This window comes from Anguilla rostrata, chromosome 11 (genome assembly GCF_018555375.3).
Source record: "Anguilla rostrata isolate EN2019 chromosome 11, ASM1855537v3, whole genome shotgun sequence".
Taxonomy (NCBI): Eukaryota; Metazoa; Chordata; class Actinopteri; order Anguilliformes; family Anguillidae; genus Anguilla; species Anguilla rostrata.
The window spans coordinates 5726946-5754083 of NC_057943.1; the positions used below are offsets into that span (position 1 = coordinate 5726946).

At 41.8% G+C, this 27138-nt stretch overlaps 2 protein-coding genes across 6 annotated transcripts; both read right to left on the reverse strand.

Annotated features, from left to right (window-relative positions):
• Positions 1–8959: 8959 nt before the first annotated feature.
• sike1 (suppressor of IKBKE 1) lies at positions 8960–13135 on the reverse strand. Of its 4 annotated transcripts, none has more exons than XM_064300656.1 (6): positions 12983–13135; positions 12247–12409; positions 12004–12109; positions 11497–11639; positions 10998–11111; positions 8960–10108 (listed from the first exon to the last, which is right to left on the reverse strand). In XM_064300656.1, the coding sequence occupies exons 2-6, from the start codon at positions 12403–12405 to the stop codon at positions 9977–9979; spliced, it is 654 nt and encodes a 217-aa protein (XP_064156726.1). In that variant the 5' UTR covers positions 12406–12409; positions 12983–13135; the 3' UTR covers positions 8960–9976. The 4 variants fall into 4 exon arrangements, with proteins under 4 accessions (XP_064156726.1, XP_064156729.1, XP_064156727.1 ...); XM_064300659.1 differs by having other exon boundaries at positions 12988–13020; XM_064300657.1 differs by lacking the exon at positions 12983–13135 and adding an exon at positions 12837–12962.
• Positions 13136–13777: 642 nt separating this feature from the next.
• On the reverse strand, positions 13778–25913 carry LOC135235306 (F-actin-capping protein subunit beta). 2 transcript variants are annotated; one of them, XM_064300653.1, is made up of 10 exons: positions 25711–25913; positions 23946–24035; positions 21646–21767; positions 21107–21220; positions 20149–20290; positions 19925–20041; positions 18227–18292; positions 17375–17451; positions 15837–15947; positions 13778–14911 (listed from the first exon to the last, which is right to left on the reverse strand). In XM_064300653.1, exons 1-9 carry the CDS (start codon positions 25711–25713, stop codon positions 15845–15847), a joined length of 834 nt encoding a protein of 277 aa, XP_064156723.1. In that variant the 5' UTR covers positions 25714–25913; the 3' UTR covers positions 13778–14911; positions 15837–15844. The 2 variants fall into 2 exon arrangements, with proteins under 2 accessions (XP_064156723.1, XP_064156724.1); XM_064300654.1 differs by lacking the exon at positions 15837–15947 and having other exon boundaries at positions 25711–25911.
• Between the last annotated feature and the right edge of the window lie 1225 nt (positions 25914–27138).

Genomic DNA, 27138 nt, shown 5'->3' on the forward strand with positions numbered 1-27138 from the left:
GGTCAAATGTTGCGCAACACCAGCCATGTTATTTATCAACTACCCAGAGATCAACAAAACACCGGAGGGACCTTTCAAATTTCTGCCCAAGTTTTGGCACAATGAAACGACAACAAAATCGTGCTCACAGGTTTTCTTGCCTTACAGGTTCCATGACCCGAATTTCCAGAGACGGATTTTTAAAGGGAACCACGCACCTATTTATGTAAGGGGCGTATGTAGGGCTCTGTTAATGAGGGAATCCTACGACCTTCAAGGGTAAGGAACCTGCTATTCCGAATGCCACTCTGAACAGCAACCACTTTAGATAATGGTCTTGTCTTTGGGCAAGGGCAACTCCAAGTCCTACAGGGCTGAATGGATCTCATACCGGGGACTTTCTTCTAGAAATTTTGAGTTGAAAGGTAGAACATCCAGGGCTTTAAATACAGAAGCCTACGCCCTGACCCTGATATTCAAACATTCGACATGTTCTGACAGAAGCCACTCTGCGCTGCGAAATATGGAACGGGTCCAAATTTTAGTTAGGCAATCATGACTCAAGATCTCACGACGGGCAATAAAAAGGCACAGGTGAAGAAGGTCATCCTGTTACAAATGCCTACCTTGCTCAGTGTCTCGGAAACTTCAGGTGACGTCTCAGGACAGTCGCCGACGTACAGGTGTGGCAGCCTTGTGTTCTATTCACTCTCACAGGCACGCAAACGCAAACACACACACACACACGCACACAAATTACACACACACGTGCGATTTTCACGTTTCTGGCACGTGTTCTGATAAGTTTCCAAAACAAAAAACAAAACACAAACAAAACTAAAAAAGAAAAAAAAAAGGCAGACAGGCGTAATAACACTGTTTTTTAAACAAATAAACAACAGTGTAAAAACAGAGAGAGAGAAAGAGAGAGAGAGGGAGGGAGACAGGAGGGGGACTATGTCAAAACTAGCGAAGAGCAGCCCTCTCCAAACCCCCGGGCGAGATGAAGACGCGGCGAGGATGAGGAGGAGGGCTGTGAGCAGCGTTGGGACGTGTGCTTTGTCAAAGCTGTTGAGTAGGCACAAACTTCTGGTCTCAGATCAAGTAATGTCTTCGTTTTTTTTTCGTTTTTGTTTTTTTGCTTTGTCGTGTGTTGGTAAAAGCGTTCTTCGGGCTCGTCTGGACGGGCAGTCTTGTCTTCTTGGTTCTTTGGTTGCGTTTGTTTGGTTTCTTTTTCCTTGATTTTTCAAAAACGATCCTTTTTTTTGTTGTTGTTGTCGTTGTTGTCGTCGTCGTCGTTGTCTTGGGAACGTGGTTGCAACTTTTGCTCGTCTTGTGTCGTTTCTATTTTGTTACTTCGGTGTGATCTGAACTTGAAGCAGCAGTTTCAGATGGTACAAAAATCAGTTCTGTTACACTTCATACTGCAAAGGAAAGAAATGTTGTCATCAGAAAACCATTAAGGCAATAAGTTTACGTGCACAGTGACTAGTCAGTTGAACTGTCGTCATTTACACTTCATATCAGATTGTAACAAACCTAAAATAAATCCAGTGAACTACACTTTGTCACGTACCCTACATATGAAAGTACAACAGCCTAACTTTTTTTTTTTTCCGAACAACCGAATTTTTCAGGGGCAGTGAAGCCCATCAGTGTAACCATGGCAATTTAGTGCTTTATTCTTCTTTGCTGTACTAAATTGAGGGGCTACAACAACATCTAGGACACGCTGAGGACACAATGCAATGAGCATCTGAGGACTAACACATACCCACCCCCCAGCAAATAGAGGCCCTTTTAGATTCTTCTCACACAGCCTCATAGGCCTAAAAATACTCTGTTTCCTGAGCCACCGGCCCGGGACACACAACGCGTGCCACCAGCTGACTGGACCAGCAAAACCAAGCAAGCCACCTCTTATGGACCAAGAGAACAAGAGAACTGTCCCGTTACATATTTCATTTAATCAAATAACTATCAAATAACCAAATGTGCAGCACTGCATTTCCACAGCTACAGTACACTTAAGGTAGACAATAAGTTATTTTTTTTAAATTTTTATATCAAAATTAATGCACCCTATTCTTATGTTTTTTTTCACTAGTCCTAGTACTAACAACAGTGTATCAATGTGTCTGTGAAAGCGCCATTTTCTAAGAGTGGAAAACAGGTGAAATTTAATCTAATAGTTACACGGCAACAGTCAGGTCAGGTCAACATGGTATCCTCTAAGACTTTTAACACAGTGCTGCCAAGGGGGTCAAATTCTGTTCCAGGGAGAGGAGCAGTCTCAATGATTCCTCCCCTCTAGTGCAGGGTTGCCTGAGAAATGCCATATTTCAGGCTCTTCAACAAAAGACGGGATTACAACCGGGGAAATTGTATATTTATTCACGTTTAGACATTAACCCTCCAAAAAGCAGATTTTTTAAATTTTTTTAGTCAGTGTTCTAGAACTCCATTGCTTGTGGCATAGTGATCACGACATCAGCATTATAAAGTCCAATTATAAACATAGTAATCACATTTTTTTACACCTTAGAGTATTAAATTAGAAATGAAGCTCTAAAGTGTCAATCCATATGACAATATGGATGCACGGAGCTTATTCCTAAAATCAGAGTAATAATCACAGAAATGCAGGCTCACGATCCGTTCTGACTGGGCCCAATTCAACCCCATTAACTAGCACACACTACTTCAGTCACGTAAGCAGAGACTGATCACAAAAACTAATCAGCCATCCGACAGTCGCTAGCAAGTTGGCCTTTGGCAACAAAAAAATAATCAGGGCTGAATCAGAGACCGGTAACATTGCACCATATCTAAAAAGACCACTGAAGAGGTCACTTCCCCAATTTCAACGTTTCACTTAGAAAAAAGTAATCTAACTTGCCTGCACATTGACGGTGCAATTTGCGATAAATTTTGACGCTGCACAAAGTCAAAGCTAAAACTCTGAGGAAGCAATTCAGATAGTAACGCCGTGGCCAGAGGGCAAACTGAAGAGCACAAATGTGTTTCTGGGTGATGGATGGCCTACTGAAAATCACCACAGCAATCCCAACAGATAAGTACACAAAACGAAAGGGGACGACAGAAGTCACAGATTCAGAAGGCACATCGGTTAGATTATGTTCTCGTTTTATTTAATGGCGTCAGTGGACATGTATTTTTGCAAATTGGCATGTCTCACCGATTGTTATATTCGCTTGTTGGGTAGAAACAATAAGATTCTCAAAAATCCCGGAGTTGCCCATACTAGTGACTCAAGTGTGAGTCGGTTCACGCCAGTAGCTACACGCGAATAATGCATCATACCAATTTTCACACAGCTCTCTCCTGCACTTTTGCTGATGCCAATGACACGAGGCACAACATTACCTCATGGATGCTCATAAACATAATGAACGGCTGACCTAACAACTGTCATTTCATATGCAAATGACGCTGCATCTTGAAATGCATAATACATTAAAGATAAAGTCAGTGAGTACTTGGCAGGGAAAGGAGACATGCCTAGCAAGTGAAAGGCATCTGCATAAATGACTATGGATTCCACTAAAACCTTTGCAGGACTCATTTGGCACATAGAAGCTATGGTGGAATTTTAACTGTTACATCTCTCTTAGCTCCAAACTAAGCTGTTGCTTGATGTATGCAAGCAACACTACTAATTTTCCCAAGAATCTAAATTGAACATTGCGGTTCTAGAGGGTTTTGTGGGAGATCGATTAATCAGGCATATTGCACATACCTAGAACATGCAGTTCTATACATAAACTAAGTGAAAAAGGCAAGCATCAGATCAAAGTATGTGCACATTCCCCAAAGCAGAAAAAAACATATCACAGTTCCAAAGTAAACTATCTAGACTAGGCCCAAGACTTTAGCCAAATATAGTAAAAAATGTAAGTCAATGAGGTTATGCACAATCATTTATCACACTAATATGTATAAGACTAGGTGATCAGAGGGCCTTATGTTAACTCCCCATTTCTGTGAAAACAGTCTTGACCTAGACAGAGCGCTGGAATAACACAAGACCTTAGTTGCTTCGGTGTTTTAAATTCAGGCAGACAAATATAGATTTAGAGGACACTTGCGTAGCGTTGTTTATGACTTTGAAATGTAGGCCTACGGTCTGATTTTCTGAGAAAAACAATCACACGGGAATATAGTATTACAAACTATCACGTGAACCCCCCACGGTTCACTTTGATAGCGTGTGTTATTCAGCGGGCCATGACGCACCAAAAAACATATCCGCACTCTAAACCGCCCACTACACACCATCCCCCCCGATTGGCTGCCGTAGTGCTGATTGGACCAAAGCCTTAAAATCTATAGGCCATTCCATCTAGTCAATCATGCTTCCATTTAAAATTTCATGGAGAAGGAAAAATGTTTATGTTGCAACATATTTCAAAGCTAGCTGGTTAGCTTCCGAAACGAAGTCACTGCTGGGGAATTCAATTGTCTTCATATAGTCAGCGGGCAATACCCAGTTTACTCTAAATTAATAAAAATAAATGCGGAATGGCTCTTACTAACGAAGTCACCTCGAAGAGTCGCGTATCGTCCTTAACTAGCAAGAAAGCTAACTTGCGAGCTATACCGAGCCGTAGCCGATTAAAATGTTAGCTAGCTAACCAACAACGCAAGCTCAGACATCAAACTTAACTTCGCCTAACTAGACTAGCTAACGAACCAACACAGCGAGCACTACTTTATAGCTAGCATTAGTAAACTAACGTTAGAAAATTCCGTTATTCCCGCTATCCAACGATCTAACGTTGCACAACTACCAATTTCTACACAAGGAAGCTGAAATTCAAAATCGAGTAACCATAAAAGACCAACTTAAACCGATTTCACGTAGAGGTTCCTAATACTATCGATACAATGCATGTTATTTTCTACGTAGCTAGTAGCAAGCCAACTTATAATATATTGCCTAATGTTAACTAGCGTTAACGGAGTTAATATTAAAATAAGTCAACATGAGAGCTACTGCTGTGCCATTTCTTTAACATAGCTAATCTGGTTAGTCCATCAAGGCAGCAAACTAATGTTAACGTGTTAGCTAAGTTAACGGAAACAGGCGCATTGATAACAAAGAAAAATGCGACAGAATGCTAGCTAGCTATTAGGCTAGCACGCATTTTACGTAACTGTGTACCGACTTAGCTAGTTAGCTAGGTCACCCTTCTCGGGCTTTATAGCATGGTAACTCCTTAAACCATTTTCAATTGTGTATAAAACGTAAAACACACACTTATACACTACACTGATCATTTAAAATAAGTTTTAAAATCCGATCTGTTCACTTAGCGGACGCACTACTATTGCTAAGATTTACGACGAGAAAACTGCCCGAAATTACGGTCCAGTGCCCCCGCCCAGGCCTACTGTTCAACTCACGGCAACAATTCCAGACATTGTCGTCACGGATCATAGATGAAATACATGTTCAAAATCCCTTAAATCCTAACGTTTTACGTCCACAATCGCAATTTCGACAATAGAAATAAATAAAAACTCACCCCAACAGCTTTCAGCACTGTCACCAGCGCCGCCATAAGCAGCACGGCACATTACGTAGTAATGAGAATGGATTCTTCTCGCGAGACTACATCCGACGCTTTCTTCATTGTGTTTAATGGCGGAGAGTACGGGAAGTCCACGTGGTGCCACACAAGCTGTGCATTGATTTATTGTCTGTACTGTTGCTGCAAAATCCAGTCTCGAAGTGTCACGTGCAAAGTCTAATATTAAAACAGGGCCAGGTTTAACCCTTGTGTTCGGTTTGGGTCAAGTTGACCCGTTTAAAGTTTTCGTAAGAGAAATAGCACTTTTGAGAGATGTATTTTATAACCAATGACTAAATCAGTGTTAATTGTTTCTTATTTGATTTTATTTGGTGTTCCTCATCCGTTTGCTTTTTGTCTTTTGTGGTTTCTTTGATTGAAAATTAAAGGTAATCAAGAATGTCAGCTCAAAGCAATAAATATCAATAATCTACTGCATGAAAACCATGTTTCGTTGTCATTTTTCACAGATAAACATGATTTATGCCCCCACACCTCCATTATAGTAGATTTATATAAATCACATCTTATTAAATGACACTTTCTTTAAAAAAAATGTGATCTAAGATGACCATCATTAACCAAATATATCGTTTGGAATTGAGATAAAGGTAATATATATTGAGTGATTTTGCATACATTTCATTTCTGTATTGTTTCAAAATCCCAATGTATCTGACCCATGTTGTTTCACATGTGCTAATAAGTAAACAGAACACAGTGGTTAATGAGAGATTTGCATATACGGTGGCTCATTTTACTCATATGCATTATAGTTTTACAGAGTCAGAAGAAATGGCTATTTTTAATAATGCAGATGGGCTCCCTCTTGGACTCAACAGGTAAACAGGAATGACTGGGCCACAGACACGCAGGGAATCTGTCCAAAATTTTAAAAGCACACCCCAAATGTATCTCATTAACCCATTTGCACAGCAATTGGACTAAAAGGGAAAATATAAAGGGTCAGATCCACATTTGCCAGCAGCTGTGCCACCATGTACTCCGCTCCTGGTGAATGGGTGAAGCCAAGCAGGTGTGGGTTTGCTTACTCCTTTGATTTGAGCCCCCCTGGGAAACCAAAGTTGTTGTTGTTGTTGTAAGATGTAGGTGTTGTTGGGCCAGTAGGGGGCGATCTTCCCTCTGGTCAAATAAAGCCCAGTACACCAGTGAAGTGACCTAGCAGTTGCAGTCTTTCAGATGAAATATTACACCACGGACCTTACTCACTGCGCTCAGAAACACAACACCTATTATAAAGAGGAGGGGTTTTACTGGTGTTCTGGCTAAATTTTTCACTGGCTACCTAATCACACCCCCCCCCCCTCCAATTTAACTGGCTAAAATTGTTTTCTCCCTCTCCACCATGTGTACTGAGTGATGCACATTCGTGGTGGCTGAGGTCGTCATTTTTGGGCATTCGTCTTTTTCAAACATAATGTAAACTTACATGTGCAATATGGCAGTGTCTACCAATGTATATGAAATTATACATTAATGGGCTCCAAGTCACACGTGGGGGAAAAATAATGATGACATCTTGTTCAATGGACATTAAGAGCAAATTAACCGTTGCCATAGACAGCAATAGCAGCTGTGCACATGCAGCTGTTTGGAGGCAGTAAACAAAAACAGAAACAGGCAGGTAAAATGAGGGCCAGGTACTTGCAAAGTGGAGTCTACACGAGGCTCATCCATTTGCAGCCATGGTCCATCTTTGTGAGGACGGTGGGAGCAGATGACAGAAATCATGTTGACAGGATGGACAACAGGCACATTCACACTAAGAAAGAAACACTAGATTTTTTCTCAGGATTTCTACTTTATTAGTTGAATTTCCAGTTTAAACACTATCGAAACAGAATAAATACTGTAGGAATCCAAGTCTACACCCAGTGGTCATATCAACTTTGGTCATGACCTAGCTGTCATATAAAAAAAGTGCACAAATATACAAAACAATATACATTTCCAACTCGCCTAATAAACTAAAAAAGTGGTGTCTTCCCCAACTGTCATTCCATCAACAAAACTATAATTTCTTCAGCATTGTCTCACGGTCCTGAACCCAAGGATCTTTGTTCAGTTTCAATTCTTGTGATTCAAGTGATAATCGTTTTAATATTTTCATCTTAAAAGTTCAAAATCTAATCACATAGGAAAACTAAAAGTACGCTGCATTAGCTTTATTATGCTAGTTATAGGAACAGATGAAATGCTAGTACATTGGACTTCCAGCATTTGTGATTTGAATTATTGGAAAGTGTCTCATATTTTAAAAATCTCTCAATCAAATTGTTCAGTCCTGTTCATATGAGACTGTATCACACCAAAGTTGCTTTAGAAGTGTGAGCCAACAAATAACCAGACAAGTTCACTCATTTTAAGCAAAACTGGTAAAATATCCTGAACATACACAACGTTACCCATATTAAACTGGCTGTACCTGCATTGATAAAATAATCAACTATCACACAACTCCACAGATTCTAGAAGGGTTAGAGTTGGACATGCTTTGAGTGGCACAGATACTGCAAGGCAGTGTAGTAACAGTTCTGGGTCACTGGTATCAACTGGGCACATTACCAAAGGTATACAAGATATAAAGACATAATCTGTTTTTTTATAAGACCTAGGACTGATGTTTGTCATGTGGCAAACTGAAATATTAAAAATACACTGGCTTAAAGGATAGGCATATACATTTTAGTTTGTACTGCTTTTGTGGCAGTCAATGCAAGGGCTCTACAGTGCTCCCATTTTAAGAGCATTTGCTCCTGAAAATAGATGTGCGCTAACTGGAAAAAAAATAATGTAGGAGCACATCTACTAATTGGGATGCATTAGTGCACTCCTAAATCTTTCAACCTAAGAGCACGTGTCCCTCGGAAAAAAAATGTTAGAGTAAGAGCCCTGCAGGGTGTGACAGCAGCCATTTTCTTCCTGGTCACGTCTGCTTTCTTAAAATGGAAGTGAAGAACTATGAAACGCCCCTCTCACTCAGGCAACAAGGTCATGCATCTTGTATTTTCCCACAGCATCACCTCAGCAAAATCTGCCATTAAAAAAAGTGATATAGCCAAACATTACTGGCGGCAGTTAGGTTTCTGTAAGAGATTGTGCTTTATTTGTGTAGAACCACATTAAGGCTGTAATGTGAGTATTAATGTGTATCAGGATTCTCGATCTTCACAGTTCATGCACCCCATAAAATGCTCTTTATATTTTTCCCTCCCCCACCATATGACGCTTAAAAACAACTGTGCATCCTTCTAAAAAAGGACAGTGTTCCATTAAGTAACGCACCGAAAATAACAAATATCTAGTAGTTTTCCCACGACAACCAAGAAAGGTTTACTTCTCACGTCAAGTACCAAGCTGTATGGTACAGAGAGATATTGACTTTAATTACAATTATTTATAACAGTACTTGGGCAAATTATTTACACATTAAAAGTAAAGACACTGAAACTACCTGTACAGTAAAAACCAAAAAGTGAATGTGGTCTGCAGATTGGACAGCTATGCTCATTTTCAGCTTATTTTTCTCGTTTAAAATGATTGGTTCGGTAAGTTGGCAGGTTATGATTGACATGCTGGATAAGGACACAATGTAACTGTTCAAAGGCCTCTATGTTCCAGGTCTCAGAATGGTAGTCCACCGGGGAGCTCACTGGATGTTTTTTTTTCCTGATTTTTGAAACTCAAAATTAGATGCAACGGTCCAGAACTGGGACCTGCACTCATACAGAGAGACATTTTCATATTGAAACCAATTGTGTTACAACCAAAATGGCATAAAGGAGCATAAATACATCAGGACACTTCCATACTAAATATAATAACACGCTAATGTAAATTATGGGTAACTCTGATGTTCTTAGGGCCAGGAAACAAAGATGTCACTTATATTCCAAGATGAAAAACTGCCGTCAGGATTTTAAGCAAGTTTCAAAGCTTAAACAGTAGAACAATGTCCAATTAATTTTTAACATTTACCATTTAAGACAGACCGAGAAACCAAGAGGTAGCAACAATCCAAGATAAGACAACTGCTGTATTAGTAATATTCTTTTTGTGAAAGTGAATTTCTTCCTTACAAAATTAAAGAATCCATTGTTGGTATTTCACTCAGTTTCACGGGGGGGGGGGGGGGGGGGGATCTTAGTGAGGGGGTAAACTTCAGTCTTCAAAAACCAGCCTAGTCCCTGGACCGCTGGGATACTTTGGAAAAATGACCAATACGGAGCTATGAAGGGAAAATAAAATCTAATATCTTTCCCGGACGCGGTTCTAAACCCGAGTAACCGAGGGCAGGAAGGACGTCAGGCTAAATGGCCCTTGAAGAACTGGAGTGACTCACTGTGCCCACTACGCTCAAAACTCCGCCCACCGCTGCCCCACTACTCTGCCTCGGGCTTGGGGTCCGGCTCAGGCTGCTGGGCCTGGGTCTGGGTCTGGGCTACTTCCTCCACCTGTGACTTCAGGGAGCTCTTGCTAATGGACAGAAGATCTCGCAGTTCCTTGTTTTCAATCTGCACAAAAAAAAAAAACAACACGACCAAGCACAGGAGAGCACAAAATGAGCGCGTGCGTAACATCACAAAACTATGGTATTTTTTTTAGTTTAATCAACTCATGCCCAGATCTTCATATACTGCTGAAAATTTGAAGGCCTGATTTACTAGGACCTTGAGCGTGGGCAAGACCTTTAGCATGGGCAAAACCTTTTAGCACACGCAAAGCCAATAACATGACCAACGATTGGTCACGGTATTTGTTTTGCAACAGTCATTGGTTGTGTTATTAGGTTTGTGTGTGCTAAAAGGTTTTGCACTTGTTAAAGGTCTTAGTAAATCAGGCCCTTAGAGTACTGCATTTAATGATCGTCAACTCATAAAAACCAGAAGAGCAGTATGAATCCAAGGTATGAAAGATTAAGAACAAAATACAAGTTTGACATTTCATAGTTAGTATTCCACCTTCTGATGTAACACCAATGCATTTAAATGTTTTTTGGGATCAGACTAGTTAAAAGTGATTTGTTTACTAACCTATAGCTCAAGTGAGCACAAGCTGATACTGAAAGTGCGTGTGTATTCTGGATTAAACTCATTAGTCGAAGCAATAAGAAGCTGAAGATGGCAGCTGGTTGATGCACTAACAATAATATGTAAAGTAGAGGCCATTTCAAGTGAATTAATGCACTGTAACCAGATCCAGAAAACAGGTACAAATCAGTTAAAATAAAGTTAAGACTGCCTAAATTGCATGTCCTGTACTCCTGCATGATACGTTTTAAAGTTACTATGTGCCGCATATTGATTCAACTGCAAAATTTACGTGAACCCGACAATCCCAAGATGTAGCAGGATGTTACACTAAGAGCACATATTTTGACTCGCAAAGATACGAGCGCTTTACCTCCAGCTGGGCTAGCCGCTCCCTCACGGTGCAGTAGTGCTGGTCATCCACCTGGACGGCTTTCCGCATCACCTGTCCCATCTCACATATACGCTCCAGCTGATTCTGCACCTCCTGGGGAGCGGGGGGGTGAAGAAAGCAATGTATGATGAAGACACAGTTTTCAGATGGTGGGAGGGCAGAAAACGAACAACACATTAAACAACTTTTCAGTCATCACACAAATATACATGTACATCTTTTTCTTTGTATTATCTATCTGCTCAGCAGGTGATGTTACATTTACAAACCTTTAATCTTGCCTGCTGTCCATTTACACAGGTGTAAGTGCATTAAAATAAAATGGCAAAGAACCACCTGTGATCTGAACATGCAACTTTCTGTCAAAAAAGTGGATTTCAATCACGGCACGGAAAACCCAATAAAAAAACCTCCTGGTTTTCCAGGACGTGTGGGAACCCCCGTGTCACCAAACCATGACGTGAAAGACAGCAGAGACCTTGGCGTGGTCCTCATGCAAGCTGAGCACGGGCCGGGTGTCCATCTCTTTCTTGTCCTTCATCAGCTGCAGCATCTGCTTGCGGTACCGGCCCATGATCAGCTCCAGTGCGTACTGATGCTCCTCCAGAGACAGCCACAGCTCTGGCACAGGAAGACGCGGACGGGTTAATTTCATCGTTACCGCTCCAGCTCAGAGGACTGCGTTAACGGTGACACCATCGCAAATATGGCATTCTGCCCATTCAGGAATGCATTGAGCAAATAAATCGGGAGTCAAATCGGAATACGAGCTTCATTGATCGATTCTGAACTCGATCAAATCGATCACTCATTCCAAATCTTCTTCAGCCTGACGCGAGTCGCGTGGAAACCTGAACGAGCCCTTGTTCTGCTAATGAAGCACTTAAGAAAACCTGTGTCTCACAATAAATCGCATGCAAGGAAACACAGGAGTAATGAGACAGGTCGATATATCAATGAAAAGGACAAAAATGAGTAATCTCACCTCTGTTCTCCTGCTGTAGCTCTTTAATCTGGGTATTCTCTTGGGTCAGCAGAATGTGCGGCTTGTACTTGGAGAACTCCTTCAGTTCAGAACTGTCCTCCTGGTACTGAGAATACAGTACAAATCCCCAATTACTCATCTATACTTAGATTCGGCTCTTCTTAACCGACGCTGTTATAACCTGGAACTCGACACGTTTTTGACAACAGGTACTACTACTTCTAGGTCTAATGTGCTTCTTACCTTGTCTGGCAGCGCGTTCCCCACCTCCCTCATGCTGTGAACTCTCTGGCTCAGCGCTCCCGACTGCTCGATCAAACTCTCCGCCGCCGTGTCGTGCTCTTTGAGCCGTTCAAGCAGTGTGCGGGCATCGCCCAGCACTTTCTCTAGCGTGCATGTCATCGCTCTGTTGGTAGGCAATCACACTTGAAATTAGTTAGGCCTAAATTGTTTCAATGAGCTCTCCACAATTTCGCAGAATGGACATTAGTTGATTAGCCAAGCAATGAAAAGCTTTCACAAAAACGTGAAGCCGACTGAAACTAAGTATGCAGTTCCATCTTCATATTCTGAACGGAAACGAACGGCTACAGCTGTCGTACTGTGGGTGGGCATTGGTTTCGGTTTTAGTCAGGTATCTAACAACAGACGATACATGCGGAATTCAAATAGCCAGTGCCCAATTGTTACCTAGCAAGAAGATAAATATAGACAACATATTTAAGCTTATTCAGCTAATATAACTTTTAAAATGAGAACTTCGACCCTAACTAGACTTGACTAGTTGGCTAGGAATGTCAAAAACCTAGCGAGCCTAAGCAAGTCTAATATACCTAGCGGTACTTTTCGTGTATTATTTTCAAGTGTGCGATATTTTCACATCATATAATCATACATTACTACGGCTTCTGTAGAGAAAACAAAATGAAGTAGCGTTCTATAACTGAAGACGAAAACAATAAATGAAAGTAATTCATACCCCACCAGTTTGTGTCCTCTCAGAATCCGGAAAGGCGCCGTTGTTCTACGTCACATCCGCTTCGTAGGACTATGTTTACATTCGTTCTATTTATTTTTGACTGGCTAGTTGTTATTCATACGTTTCAACATATTTTTCCAGATCTGAAAGTTGATCATATCATAAACAATAAGCAAAACGGATTTAAAGAATAAAGCCCCAAGCTCGATCCCTCATTCAAAAAGCTTACGATATCTTGTAACTGAAGGTATACAAACAGTTCAAGGTTAGTGGCTTTGAATGTACAAACCATTTTTTCTTTTTTTGGGAGTTTATAGGTTGACTATACTTTTTCGGATAATTGTTGCTTTTCCAAGTCAGGTATTGACAGTGGTTCCATGATAATAATAATACTTGGCGATGGATTACAAACATAACAGAAACTAGGACCTACAGCTGATTAAGATGAGATGGAAATACTTAACTTTAGTCGTTCCAAGTTTAGTCACTCACACCTATTCACCAAGTTGCAGCTTTGCATATACACTGCATGCGTAAATTTTGACACATGCATGAGAAGGGTTCAAGACATCAAGTGAATATCGTTGATAATGTATTTTATTTCAACTTGCGTGTTGTCTTCCGTGACCATAATACCGCCATTGTTCCAGAAAATGTAAAAATAAATTCTTCAATCACACGGCTGTTTAATGTAATTATAATTACTACATGTCTTATGTTTTTTTAATTACTCTGAACCAGACTCCACATAGAACATGTTCCAGGCAACATGAAGGAGACAATGCAGGCCAGGTCTATTGACCACCTTATAAGTTTTAATCGTGCTGGAGGCTCTAATACAACATGAACTGTAAGCTTTACAAAAAAAAAAAAAAAAAAGAACAAACAACTTAAAAATATAACCAAAATAATAACAAACAAAAAGCTTCCTGCAAGACAGAAACAGAATCCACGACCCCAAAAAAAAAACAGAAAAGGGAGAGAGGGATGAGAAACGACAAGGTAATAAACAAATCTGTTCATTCATTCTCCCATCTTCCCGTCTCCATGTCTGCCCCCCTTCCTTAAGCCTTGACGTAAAACGACAGAGGGACACAGCACCAACCGCTGCCCAATCAAAACAATTATGATGATAATAAGAGTAATAGCAATAGCATCAATAAAAAGCCAGTGAATGCCTCCCCAACCTCTTTACAGAAGAGTAACAAATATATTTATTACAGGGAGATGGGGGGGAGGGGGACAGAGATAACACCAATATTACAATATATATATAATCAATATAAGAATAGAAAATAAATAGTTGCTGAAAATGATAACCAGTACTTATCAGCACAATCCCCCACCCAGCCCTTGCTTTAGTCAGCCATTTTGATTGCATTCCCCTTCCGCTTAACCTTGAAAAAGAGGTAGGGTGTAGGGCAGAGGGGTGGTTCTTTTGTAACGTGCCCTTGTGAAAAGCCAACAGTGAAAGAGCTTCAGGGGTTATCAACATTGTTGTCAAAATGTATATCATAATTAACAATCATAACACTAATATTCATAACAGTAACAACATGGAGAGTGGATGTCGAAGATTTTTTTTTCGAAGGTGAGATGCTTCCAGGAGAGAGAGAAAGGGAACAATCTGGAAAATGAAATGCCTTTTCTTTTGATTTCAGACCGACGAACAGAGTGTGCAGCACTGAGACAGAGAGACAGAGAAAAAGGGAGTGATGGAGCGAGTGAGTGAGACAGAAACAGAAAGGGACACAGATGTGAGGAGTGAAATGGAAGAAAGATGCAGAAAGGAGGAGAAGGAGAGAGAGAGAGAGAGACAAAGAGAGAGAGACAGAGAGCATCTAACTCTGCTGCTTGCGTTTGAGTGCCTCCATTAGGTCATTCTTCAGGGCTTCCTGCTTCGACTTGTCAGCCATTGTCTGAACGCTCCTGAAAGGAAGAAGAAGAGAGTCGGTCACCTTCCGTTAAAAAAAGCGATTCAACGTTAACCACGGCCTTGATGACTCACACTGTTAGAGACTGGCAGAAGGCGAGAAAGAGGAGTTTTACATCTGTGTTGTACAACTCCAAACGATTAGATACAGCGAAAAAGCATCAAAGCGAGAGGAAGGAAATGTGAGTGAGAGTGAGAGAAAAAGCAAGAAGTAATCTGCTGGCTTTAGAAGATGAGAATATCAACTATCAATGGCCACATATATGACACATAATTTCCTTTTCCATGCAGGCAGGTTCAAACCTAAGAGGAAAAAAATCCATTCAACCTGCACTCCTTTTAGTAGGTGTAAAGGGGCATTCTGTGAGTGACTCTTCTGTTAGCTGGGGTCATATCAGTATCACAGTGCTTTTCAATCAACAACCAACATGCAGAAAATCTCAGCCAAGCTGCTTTAGTACTGTCAGTAACCTCTCTGCAAAACTGAGGTATCGACTGTTTAGATTAAGTTTACACTGACTTCAAACTGGCATTGTGTCGGTAAGTCCATCCTCCCCAAAGACACGCACGCACGCACACAAGCCTTATACTGTGCCCACATTCAGGGATCGTGATGTACAGATTCTAATCTCTATTAGACAGACATCATGGACATCAGACATCCATGGAATCTACACACCATAATCCCAGGGACGAACCCCAATAAACTCGCCGACTCCATCCCCCTAACCCTCCAGCGAGTCACACAAAACTCCTCAAATCCACAAGCACAATCCCTCATACACTCGTAAGTCACGGCTCGTGAAGTCAGTGATGGCGTACAGACATGGTGACCCTCGCCTAGTGCGCCAGGGTCATGCCAAGGTCATGCCCAACCCATGCCAGCACACAGCCCCGTGCCCGAGCTCACTCAGGCTGTACCTCCAGCCCTACTCGTCGGCCTCAATGTAGATCTGCCGCTGGGTGAGGACCTGAGACAGCTCCTTCTGGAGCTGCCGGTACTTTTGATTATCGGGCAAAGAGTCAATAGATCTGGAGCACAGGGGGTGAACAGAGGGATGAAAGGAGAGGGGGAACGAGGAGGGGAAACAGGAGAGAAAGAATGTAGAGAGATGAGGAGAGAGGCAAATTAAATGGAAAAAATGGGGCAGGCACGAAAAGGAAGGAAGTACAAAAGCAAAACAATGTTGTACGAAATGCAGAAAACAGAGTAGTAGGATGTGATCAAGCGTAAGACAAAGAGATTAACTTCTAGGTTACAGCTATTGTATCTATACAGTCTCTCAGTTCCTTATCTGTAGGAGGTTATTATAACACAACAGTCCTCTAAATCAGGGCTGCTCAACCATGTTCCTGGTGATATTCTATCCCATTCCTGGAGATATACCATCCTGTTTCAGGAGATAAACCACCCTGCTTTCATTTCAACCCTAATTTTCCACAACCTGATTCTACTACTTAGCAGTTCAGCTCTCTAGCTGTTGAATGAGGTGTGGCTTTGTCAGGGTTGGAGTGAAACCCTACAGGACAGTAGATCTCCTGGAACAGGGTTGGGCAGCCCTAGTTCAGAGGATGGTTGAGTTATAATAGCCTCCTCCAGATAAGGAACAGAGAGACTGTATATGTACAATAGTTGAAGGAACCTAAATTAACTGGTTTGACATTGCCTGAAATAAGGAAACATTCATGTTAACCTGAACATGTGGGGGGCAGCACACAGATGTGAATGGTACACATTACTGAAAAGAAAGGAGGTTTCCCCAATTTCACGCAAATGAAGTGCCCCAAGCCACACTGCACTGTAAAAGCAATTAATGAACAGTCTTTAAAAACTGTGTCCATTGTCATGACAGATGCTATTCTTATCTGTTCAATGCTTTCAATTTCCAGGGAACATTTAGAAGTTGCTGGTTAATTCTCACCGTCAAAAAGACACAATGCACTATATATGTACTATATAAAACACACTGTACACACTATGTGTAGCCAATGCAGTACACTCCTGGCAGTGCATTTCAATATATTTAACAGTGTGTAGCAGTTTAGTCTAATGAGAATCTGATGTTTTTTAAACAAATCCAACAATATTTCATACAGTCAAATGATAAGGTTCTACAGAGTACTATAAAACAGAATAAATTAGAGAATGATACTTGCACACTTGATATAATGCTCCAAGATTAAAGTTTTAATCCAGCAACAGTGTTAACGTTTCAGCTATAGCAAGTTTTCATCATTATGGATATAATCATTATTTTGATATAATCTTGGAGCATTACATCAAGCGTGGGAGTCTCATTCTTTCATAACGTCTACTCTTTTGACTTCAGCTATTGTGTTGGTGTCTGTGCACGTGCATATCTTTGGACATTTCAATATATTCTTCATGGTACCATACCCAGCAGTCCAATACTAATGTCATATTAATACAGTGCAGTGAGGCATTATACAGTCTGTACCTCAGTCCATTAACAATGTCCTTGGTCTTCCCAAAGTAGATCTCATTTAGGGTGGAGCGAATCTTATTCTCCATATCCTATCAGAACAAAAAAAACAGAGCAATGTAACGTGATATGTTGCAGATTCAGGAAGTATCTGCTTTACCTGCTAATAGCAAAAATAAACCGTGACAGAAAAAAGCCTAACTACTGTATTGCAGTATAACAAATGGCAATGCATCAGACCTGGGTTGAATACATATTTGTTTCGGATTCAAATACCTTTCTACGAATCTTTACTGATCTTGTCTGGTGTACTGGAACCAATGAAATACCCTCAAAAAGTGCAAACCCTGCCTTCTGGTCATATTGGCAGGCTCAATTACACCAGGCAAGATCAATAGAGCACAGAAAAGTATTTGAATCCAAAACGAATACGTATTTGACCCAGGTCTGCAGTACACGTGTCCCGTTATAGGTCAGAGAACGGCACTGTGTTTGATGTGCCCAGGAACAGACTCGGGAACCCCAAAGGATGAGACGGCAACAGCGGGTCCAATCAGTGACCACTTATTAACCAATGAGCACACAGGGAGAACGTTTCCTGGGCAGTCCAAGAGAAACTTCCTGATACATTCATCTTTAGTGTCAACAATCATAAACTCAATATGTTGGGTCACTCCCATAGAATGTACCCACCAATTCATCATAAACATCATCGTAAAAATCTGAAAATGGACTCTTGAGACTGAAGGAATTGGGACACTACTGTTGTAAAGCCTGAGCGAGATATATGGTTGTGAATATAAACTACAACCCCCAGAAGAGGGAAAACGCACAACTGAACTGAAGAGAGAACTGTCAGGCGCTCACCTCCACCAGGCGGCCAATGTTGGCGATGTGAGGGGAGGATTCTCCCACCGTCTCATCTTTCTCCATCTAAAGGAAAGAAGGGGGGAGCAGGGGGAAACCAGTGAGCGGAGGGGATAAAATGAACATTTACGACATCGTTATAATGCAGAGGTCAATTTGCGGTACAGTCAGCTTCATATAAAAAAAGCTATAAATGAAAACTCTGTAAATATATGTATACAGAGAAAAACAAAACCCAGACCTTCACATAATCTTTCAACATGTGGCGACATGACATAATGGCAGACAGCGAAATAAAACAATCAGACCAAAAAGAAGAAGGAAAAAAAAAAAGAGTAAAACCTTGTTCAACTCTACTACGACCCAATGATTCAGAGTTAATTAATGGCAGCCAATTATTATAAAGTTTTATTACACCATAACGGATCTATTCAGCAATGCACTTGTAAAATAAGGATTTTTTATAATGCAGAGCAATGCTTCATTTTTAGTACCTCATTACAGCCATTTCAAGATGCTAATGACCCATAGGGCTCATATATATTCCTAACAAGGAGACCGATCACTGCAGCAAGTTTTAAACTGTAGAAAATTCCCCTCTTTTTTGTGAGAACGGAACATTTTTAAAAACAGAATTCAAGTTCTATTGCACCACTGTGTGTTTTGATTAGACCAGTGATGATTTAGGGCCGGATTGTTGATATAGCTGACTTCAAATTTCAGTAAAATACCGTCAATCCTTTTGAGAGCATTTTCATGACAGGACATGCTTCTGCAAGCTCACTAGCCCAAGGCTCATGGCTCAAAATCTAATGTTTTACTAACATTTTTTATTTTATTTATTTATTTTTTAAAGCTCCTGTGGTTTTATTTCTATTCATAATGTTGGGGAAGCCAGTACGGCAGGCTTGTTCTTCTTGAGGAGAGGGATCTACTGAATTAGGTTTCAAACATTTTAGTTCGGCTGGGGGCAGGATTTCTGATCATTTACTGCAGCTGTCGGTTGGAGTGCCTCTGTATCACTCAGCCTGAACTGGAAAAAAATGGCACAAAAAAGAACTATTAAAACTAGCAAATAAAACAGAGTGCCTCGGAACCCTGGCGATTGTCTGCTAATAAGTTCTCTGTGATGATACCAGAGGCGGACATATAAACTGTGTAAAAAAAAAAAAAACACTTTTTCATTGCGTGTCTGTGTAACAGATGCCTGTCTTGTCTGGACATGCAGGCTTGCTTTCTTGATACGCAGATGGGAGGCATAACATAACTCCTTTTACCCTTTAAGTTCTGAGATCACACGTACGGGATTAGAATGTTCTCAACTGAACACTCTAGTGCTGATGTAACAGTCTCTGCTGGTGATTGAAAGAAATGGAGTTCCAGAACACTGACTTAGAATTTTGAAGAAAATAAAAAAAAAACATTCCAAAAAGTCTACTTGTCAAAGGTTTAAAGATATTCAGAATTCCTATTTGGCAAGCGTGATGCTTTCATCTGCCTGGCAAAACCCCTGGTCAGCACAGTCAGAGAGCACACAGGCCTCACCAAATCCCTGCCCAAATTCCCGCTTCCTCAGTTAGTAATCAGCGCAATACCAGTCCAGCTGATGGGAGCGAGCACTCTGATGTAAAATGGCCGCCGTGCTTCACCCTGCTTGGCGCTACGTATGGGTTGGCGAGTTAGTCGCAGGCGGGTTACCTGTCGGGTAAGGCTGCCCCCCAGGTTCATGGTGCCAGACCCCGTCTTGGTCGTCTGGAGCCACAGCATCACAGTAGAGGTGAGCTTGTAGTGCGCCGTTCGCCCGCTGGACTTCTCCTGTGCATAAAAAACACAAACAAAAAAAGGGGGGAGGATTAAAAACGCCCGTCGCACTAAAACACAGCGAGAGCCCCGCCCTCGAACCCCCTCTGACCCCCCCTCACCTGCACCTCCACCACGTGGATGGAGTCCCAGCAGCCTTTGATCTTCTTGGAGCCGTCCCCGGCCTTTTTGATCAGGATGACCCCCGCAAAGCCGTGATCCAGGTCCCACAGGTACACGGAAGACACGCCCCCCTCAAAGTACCTGCCGAGAAGGGCGGGTCCGACGGTCAGCAAACAGCACACAGGACAGCACGGGTCCACACGACCGTTATAAATGAAATGTGTCGTTTTCCATGCTACCTTTCGGTTTGGCAGTGTACCACAACTCAGCCCCTTCCCCAGACCACTAGCACATCTCTATAATCAGGGGTTAGTTCTAGCTGTGCTGCTAATTTTCCCCAACAGGCTTAATTAGTTCACAGACCATCCCAGGTTTTCACATATCCAGTCTCAGAATATTTCCCTCCCAACCACTGGGGTTACTGTTGCTCTTCACCCTGATTCATGCACTTCATGTTCTCTGGTTGAAAGTTGCACTGGATAAATTCCAGTAATGTGGTGTGGTGTAACGTAGGTATACCACTGGTATACTCACAGGTCTCTGTAGGATCTAGACTGGTATACTCACGAGTATATGTACTGCTATACTCACAGGTCTCTGTACTGGTATACTCACAGGTCTCTGTACTGGTATACTCTCAGGTATATGCACTACTATACTCACAGGTTTATGTACTGGTATACTCACAGGTCTCTGTACTGGTATACTCTCAGGTAATGTCACGGATCCACGTATATGCACTACTATACTCACAGGTTTATGTACTGGTATACTCACAGGTCTCTGTACTGGTATACTCTCAGGTATATGTACCGGTATACTCACAGGTATATGCACTACTATACTCACAGGTTTATGTACTGGTATACTCACAGGTCTCTGTACTGGTATACTCTCAGGTATATGTACCGGTATACTCACAGGTATACTCACAGGTTTATGTACTGGTATACTCACAGGTCTCTGTACTGGTCGAAGGCGTTGTTGGCCTCCACCTCTAGCTTGCGCAGTCGCGCGGACGGCATCGCGCCATCGTCAATTGGCGGCTCGTACTTATTACTCCAGGGGGACCTGGGGTACGCGACAGGTTCATTAATGCATGCAAAGCGCCGTCCATAAGTGTGCGGACAGCGATGCAATTTTTTGTTGATTTTGGCTATGTACTCCAAGACACTGGATTTGAAATGAAATGATGAATATGAGGTTACATTGTAAACTGTCTTTAAAGCTTTAATTTAAGGGTACTGACATCCACAGCCAGTGATCCATGTAGGAATTACAGCCCTTATGCGCACACACACACACACACACACACACATACACACACACACACACACACACACACGCATACTCACACACACACATACACATCCACACACACATCCATACTGTATATATCTAAAATTATTAATGGACCTTTCTTAAATGAACAAAATTGTGTTTATATATCCCAGACTAATACGTAAATATGTCCATTTGTGCATCCAGAAACTGACCTGTAGGAATCTCCATCACGGTTGTAGTCGCAGAGCAAATAGTCCTTGCCCACCACTTTGTCACGAGCGATCTTCAGCGGCTGGTCCACAGAGGACAGCAGGTCTTCACACAGGGAGGGCACCTGAACACACAAACACAGCACACTAATATATATAACCCTATCCCTGACCCACACCAGCACAGCACACTAATATATATAACCCTATCCCTAACCCACACCAGCACAGCACGCTAATATATATATAACGCTGACCCACACCAACACAGCACACTAATATATATAACCCTATCCCTGACCCACACCAGCACAGCACGCCAATATATATAACCCTATCCCTAACCCACACCAGCACAGCACGCTAATATATATATAACGCTGACCCACACCAACACAGCACACTAATATATATAACCCTATTCCAAACCCACACCAACACAGCACGCTAATATATATAACCCTGACCCACACCAACACAGCACACTCTAATATATATATAACGCTGACCCACACCAACACAGCACACTAATATATATAACCCTATCCCAAACCCACACCAACACAGCACGCTAATATATATAACCCTGACCCACACCAACACAGCACACTCTAATATATATATATACTATCTTAAGGGCTTGCGTGGCCTGTGTTATCCTAAATAACACACCAACCTACACCAACACAACACAATCAGAAACATATAACCCTAACCTGTACCAACACAGCACACTAATATATATAACCCAAGCCCTAACCCATACCAACACAGTACACTATGAAACATATAACCCTAACCCATACCAACACAGCACACTAATATATATAACCCAAGCCCTAACCCACACCAACACAGTACACTATGAAACATATAACCCCCTAACCCATACCAACACAGCACACACTAATATATCTAACCATAACCCAAACCCGCATCTACACAACACTCTGAAACATACAACTCTAACCCACACCAGCACAGCACACTCAGAAACATATCACCCTAACCCATACCAACACAGCACACACAAATATATCTAACCATAACACAAACCCGCATCTACACAACACTCTGAAACATATAACCCTAAGTTCCCTAACCCACACCAACACAGCACATTCTAATATGTATCACCCTAGCCCTAACCCGCACCAACACAACACACTCTAATATACATAACCATAACCCTAACCATTACCAACACAGCACACTCTAATGTATATATATTATCTTAAGGGCTTGTGTGGCCTGTCTCAACCTAAATAACAGAGGAAGAGGGAGGGGGGGAGGGGTTCAGAATTACACACCTCGCTCAAGGTGAAAACACCCAGAAATTTTTTTCCCTGTCTTTCATCCCCCCCCCCCCGCCCCCCAAACCCCACCTGACATTCTGTCAGTCTGTGCATAACTGAGCCACGCATTCTTCTTCCAGTGCCGACAAAACCGGCCAAAAACGCAGGCAGGCATGACAGAACAGGACTGACACTGACCCAGAAGACATACAGAGAACAGAAAAAGCAGAACTAGTGGTGCAGTGAGAAAATGATCCTGACTGTTAACAAAAAAAAAAAGAAAGAAAACAAAGTGGGTCATCAGAGCGGAATGCAGAGATCAAACTGGCAGCCCAGGTAAAGGTGGCAAATTACTACGGTCAGAAATATTCAGGACTTAAGGAGAGGGAATGCAAAGACAAAGTAACATTATAGCATTCAGGAGACAGACAAATAGCAGACGAAATCGAGTAAAGACACATAAAAACGCGAAAGCAAAGAGAAAATTTTTGAAAGGTGTAGATCAATAGATCCGGTTTCTTCCCACAGTCCAAAGACATGCAGGTAGGCTGATTGGAGACTCTAAAATAGTCCATAGGTATGCGTGTGTGAGTGAATGGTGAGTGTGCCCTGCGACAGATTGGCGGCCTGTCCCAGGTGTATTCCTACCTCCCGCCCAAAGCATGCTGGGATAGGCCCCAGCATCACTGTGAAACTGCCCAGGGTAAGTGGGTATAGATAATGGATGGATTTTAATTTTTTCAGTATCATCAACATATCCAATGAAAATACCAAAACCAACAATGTTCATGACACTGAAAAAATAAAAATGACTAATGTTCTCCTTTAGGGCACAGACACAGATTAAGCCTAGTCCCGGGCTAAATTCAATTTAAAATAAATGGAGATTCTCCAGACAGAACTCGGTTTAGTCCAGGACGAAGCTTAATCCGTGTCTGTGAAACCCGGCACTCAGTGGCTAAACTAATCTCAAAAAACTCTCCCTCAACCGACCAATCACTGACTCACCAGGTCGATGAGGTCACTGAGATTCTTCTCAATCTGCTGTGGCGGCAGACGCCTCATCAAGTCCAGGGCACAGTCCAACTGCTGGTCATTCTGGAACAAAAAAGAAAACGTACGCAAACTGAAAAATACTGTGACATGAACAACACCATCATCCATTTAACAGATCCTACCAATGCTGCAGATCCTGCTGAAGGCCACCAGTTATAGTCAACAAGACATCACTGGTCAAGAGTCAGCAAGCCTGCACCATATCAAGCAAATTACATCAAGATTGTTGAACATACACTCAGATATGCCAATTAAAAAATAAAAAAAAGATACACCCCCCCCCCACACACACACACAATTCTCATACACTGGAAGGGCAATCTAACAGATATCAGAAGCATTAATTATTTTCCGCACACCAATTGCATACACACACACACACACACTCCACTTATTTCACTTACAAACAGAAGCAGAGCCGAAACCAGAACAACCAAACCAGTCTGTACCGTACATCCACACTCGCGTCAGGCAGACAGGCCCCCAGGTAGTGTCCGCTCACTCAGAGGTACGCGCACAACCCTCACCGAATCGCCTGTGTCACCCCTGCATTTCCCCAGTGTTAAAAAAGCACTCGTCTGCCCCTCAAGTAAACATTCTCAGCTGAGTAACTTTGGGGAGTGAGGGGAAGTGTACAACTGCACATGTGCATGTGTGTCTGTCTAGAGCGCAAACCCATAATGAGGCTCAAGAGGGATGGACACAGAGGTGATTATATAGCTAAATTTAATGTGTTTTCTTCATAACACATGCATAATATACTGAACATTTCATTTTGAGTTGTGGCAGCTTTATTAAGAATTATGTTCACAAATGCACACCACGCCATAGTGCATTTTGGATTATTACTTGATACAAATTTAACTATTTTTATGTTTTCAATAAATATATTTCATACTTTCTTACAGCAGCAAGAGGACATAGTAAGAACAGGTGGAGGTTTAAAACATGGCCTGTCTAAATGGCCAAATAACATGAATTTCCAGCAACACCGACATACAGGCATTTCTACTTTTCTGTATAGTTGAAATCTCTTGGCTAATACATTGTTGCATTTAATCAGTGTTCACCAGTCAGCTGCCACACTATCCGAGTTATGTGTCGGACAACAGAATATGTAACGAATATTGTAACAATAGCAACAACCGTCCACCAAAGTAAACAGTGTAACTCGTTGTTTGATCTCGTTGCAACTTGCAGCAATACGGTGCACAAATGAGACACTGATGCATACCACTGCCACGATAGCTGCTATTGCTTTTATAAGGTTGTAGATAAGTTAGCCTACCGACGTTAACCATATTAGTTAAATGCTAACTGCATTCGTCAAAGTATGCAAGCAGTAGCTGGTCACAAAACTCGCTGCTGTTATCTGCTTGTGGACGCGCAATATCAAACTTTCTGCAAACATTCAACACCACCAGCTTCTGTAGCGTTAATAAACACGACTGACAACTACCTCGACAGTAAGACCTAGCCAGCATAACCTGTCGAGCTATCCATTGTAGCTGGTGAGGCAGTTAAGACACAAACAGCCCATGGTCTTTAACCATGCCAGCAATTTAGTGAAGCAGCGTTCACCCAAAAATGGTACGTTGCCGCGTCGCTGCACCCCATTTTAAAACTACTTAGGTAGCTAGCTAGTTGACGAGTTAGCTACTGAGCTAACTTAGCTTCCCTCCCCAAATCCTCCTCCTGTCCCATTTCCCGAACTTACCATGTCTGCAGCTCTCGGTGTCGCTCTCGGAAGTGAATGAATTCTGGCGCTTTGTTTAGCTTTTGTGTCGCTGATTTTGCACCGGCCCTCTTCGTTTTGTTATTATTTCGCCCCTTCCGACGAGCTGCTGTTTTCCTTCGCCTGTGCGTCCGAGCCCAGCCCTGTCAGCGAATTCACTTCCTCAACCGGGGGCATGAAGAGGGGGGCAAGCGGCTCATCTATATCCGGGTCACCACACTTGGTCGTTCTCAGCCAATCAGAGAGTAGCAACAAAGGCATGGCCAAGTATGGAAAGGGGGAGAGGAGGGAACAAGAGAGTCCAAAGAAAGATCACTGCACTGATTCAATCTGTCTTTAAATCTGTACAGCTCGCTTAATCAGTGGATCCACAAATGCTGATAATTTAACTTTAATCAATTTCTCTCGATTTAACAAACAAAGAATTCCGAGCATACGAAGACATGAAATCCACGGGTGCTAGTATTTATTATAAATACAAACTGTTTTATTGCAACAGTATTCATGCCGGCAATAAAATAAAATAAAACGTATACATACTATTATATTGAATGCTCGCCATTTTGCTTCGAATTGTGGTAAAAATTTGCGTGACTTTTTGCAATGAATGTGATTAATTCCCTGAATTTGCAGTGGTGTGTTTATTCAAATTTCCCAAAACCTAATAATGATGCATAGTACTGAAACTAATGAAAACCAAACTAGCTGTCAGGAGAACTGTGCATGCATATGTGCGTGCATTCATGTGTACAGAATACAGGCAGTTAGCATTAAGGACCACTTATTTGAAACTGCACTCAAGCCCATGTTCTTTGCACACACATAAACCCGCGCAAACACAACAAACATACATTTCCCCAAGGTAATTGTATACTTCTTCCTGACATTGAATGAAACAAAGATATTCAGCCAATATTTCTGCACAATATATGTGAGACTTGGGTGATGATGATGTTGTAGTCTGCCGTGCAGGCAACCTGAATCTGCTCTTGTTGTCTACAGTGTCCTGTATAATAACTTTAGAGAAGTGCAATACATGGACTCAAAATGTCCATGTAGGTGCTCACGTTTTCCTGTCATGCACTTGCTCTAACTTTTTTTTGCCATAAACATTCAGTCCATTTTGTTTCTTGTGCGGAATGCCAGAAACTTCAGGAAACATGCCAAACTCCCACGGAAATGCAACACTGCCCTAGAAGGACGAATCTCAAGGGCCTAAGAAGATATTCTCAGATCGGTCTTAGTCATTCATGTTGCTGGGTCTATTTTTATCCTTGATTTTTCCAAACACTCAAAGCCATATTTTCGCACAGAAAAAAAAATAGAGCAGAATAAACCATTCGGTGATGGGATTATTTAAACATTTAAATAGCTTTTGAGCTGACAAAATTCACGCACGCACGCACGCAC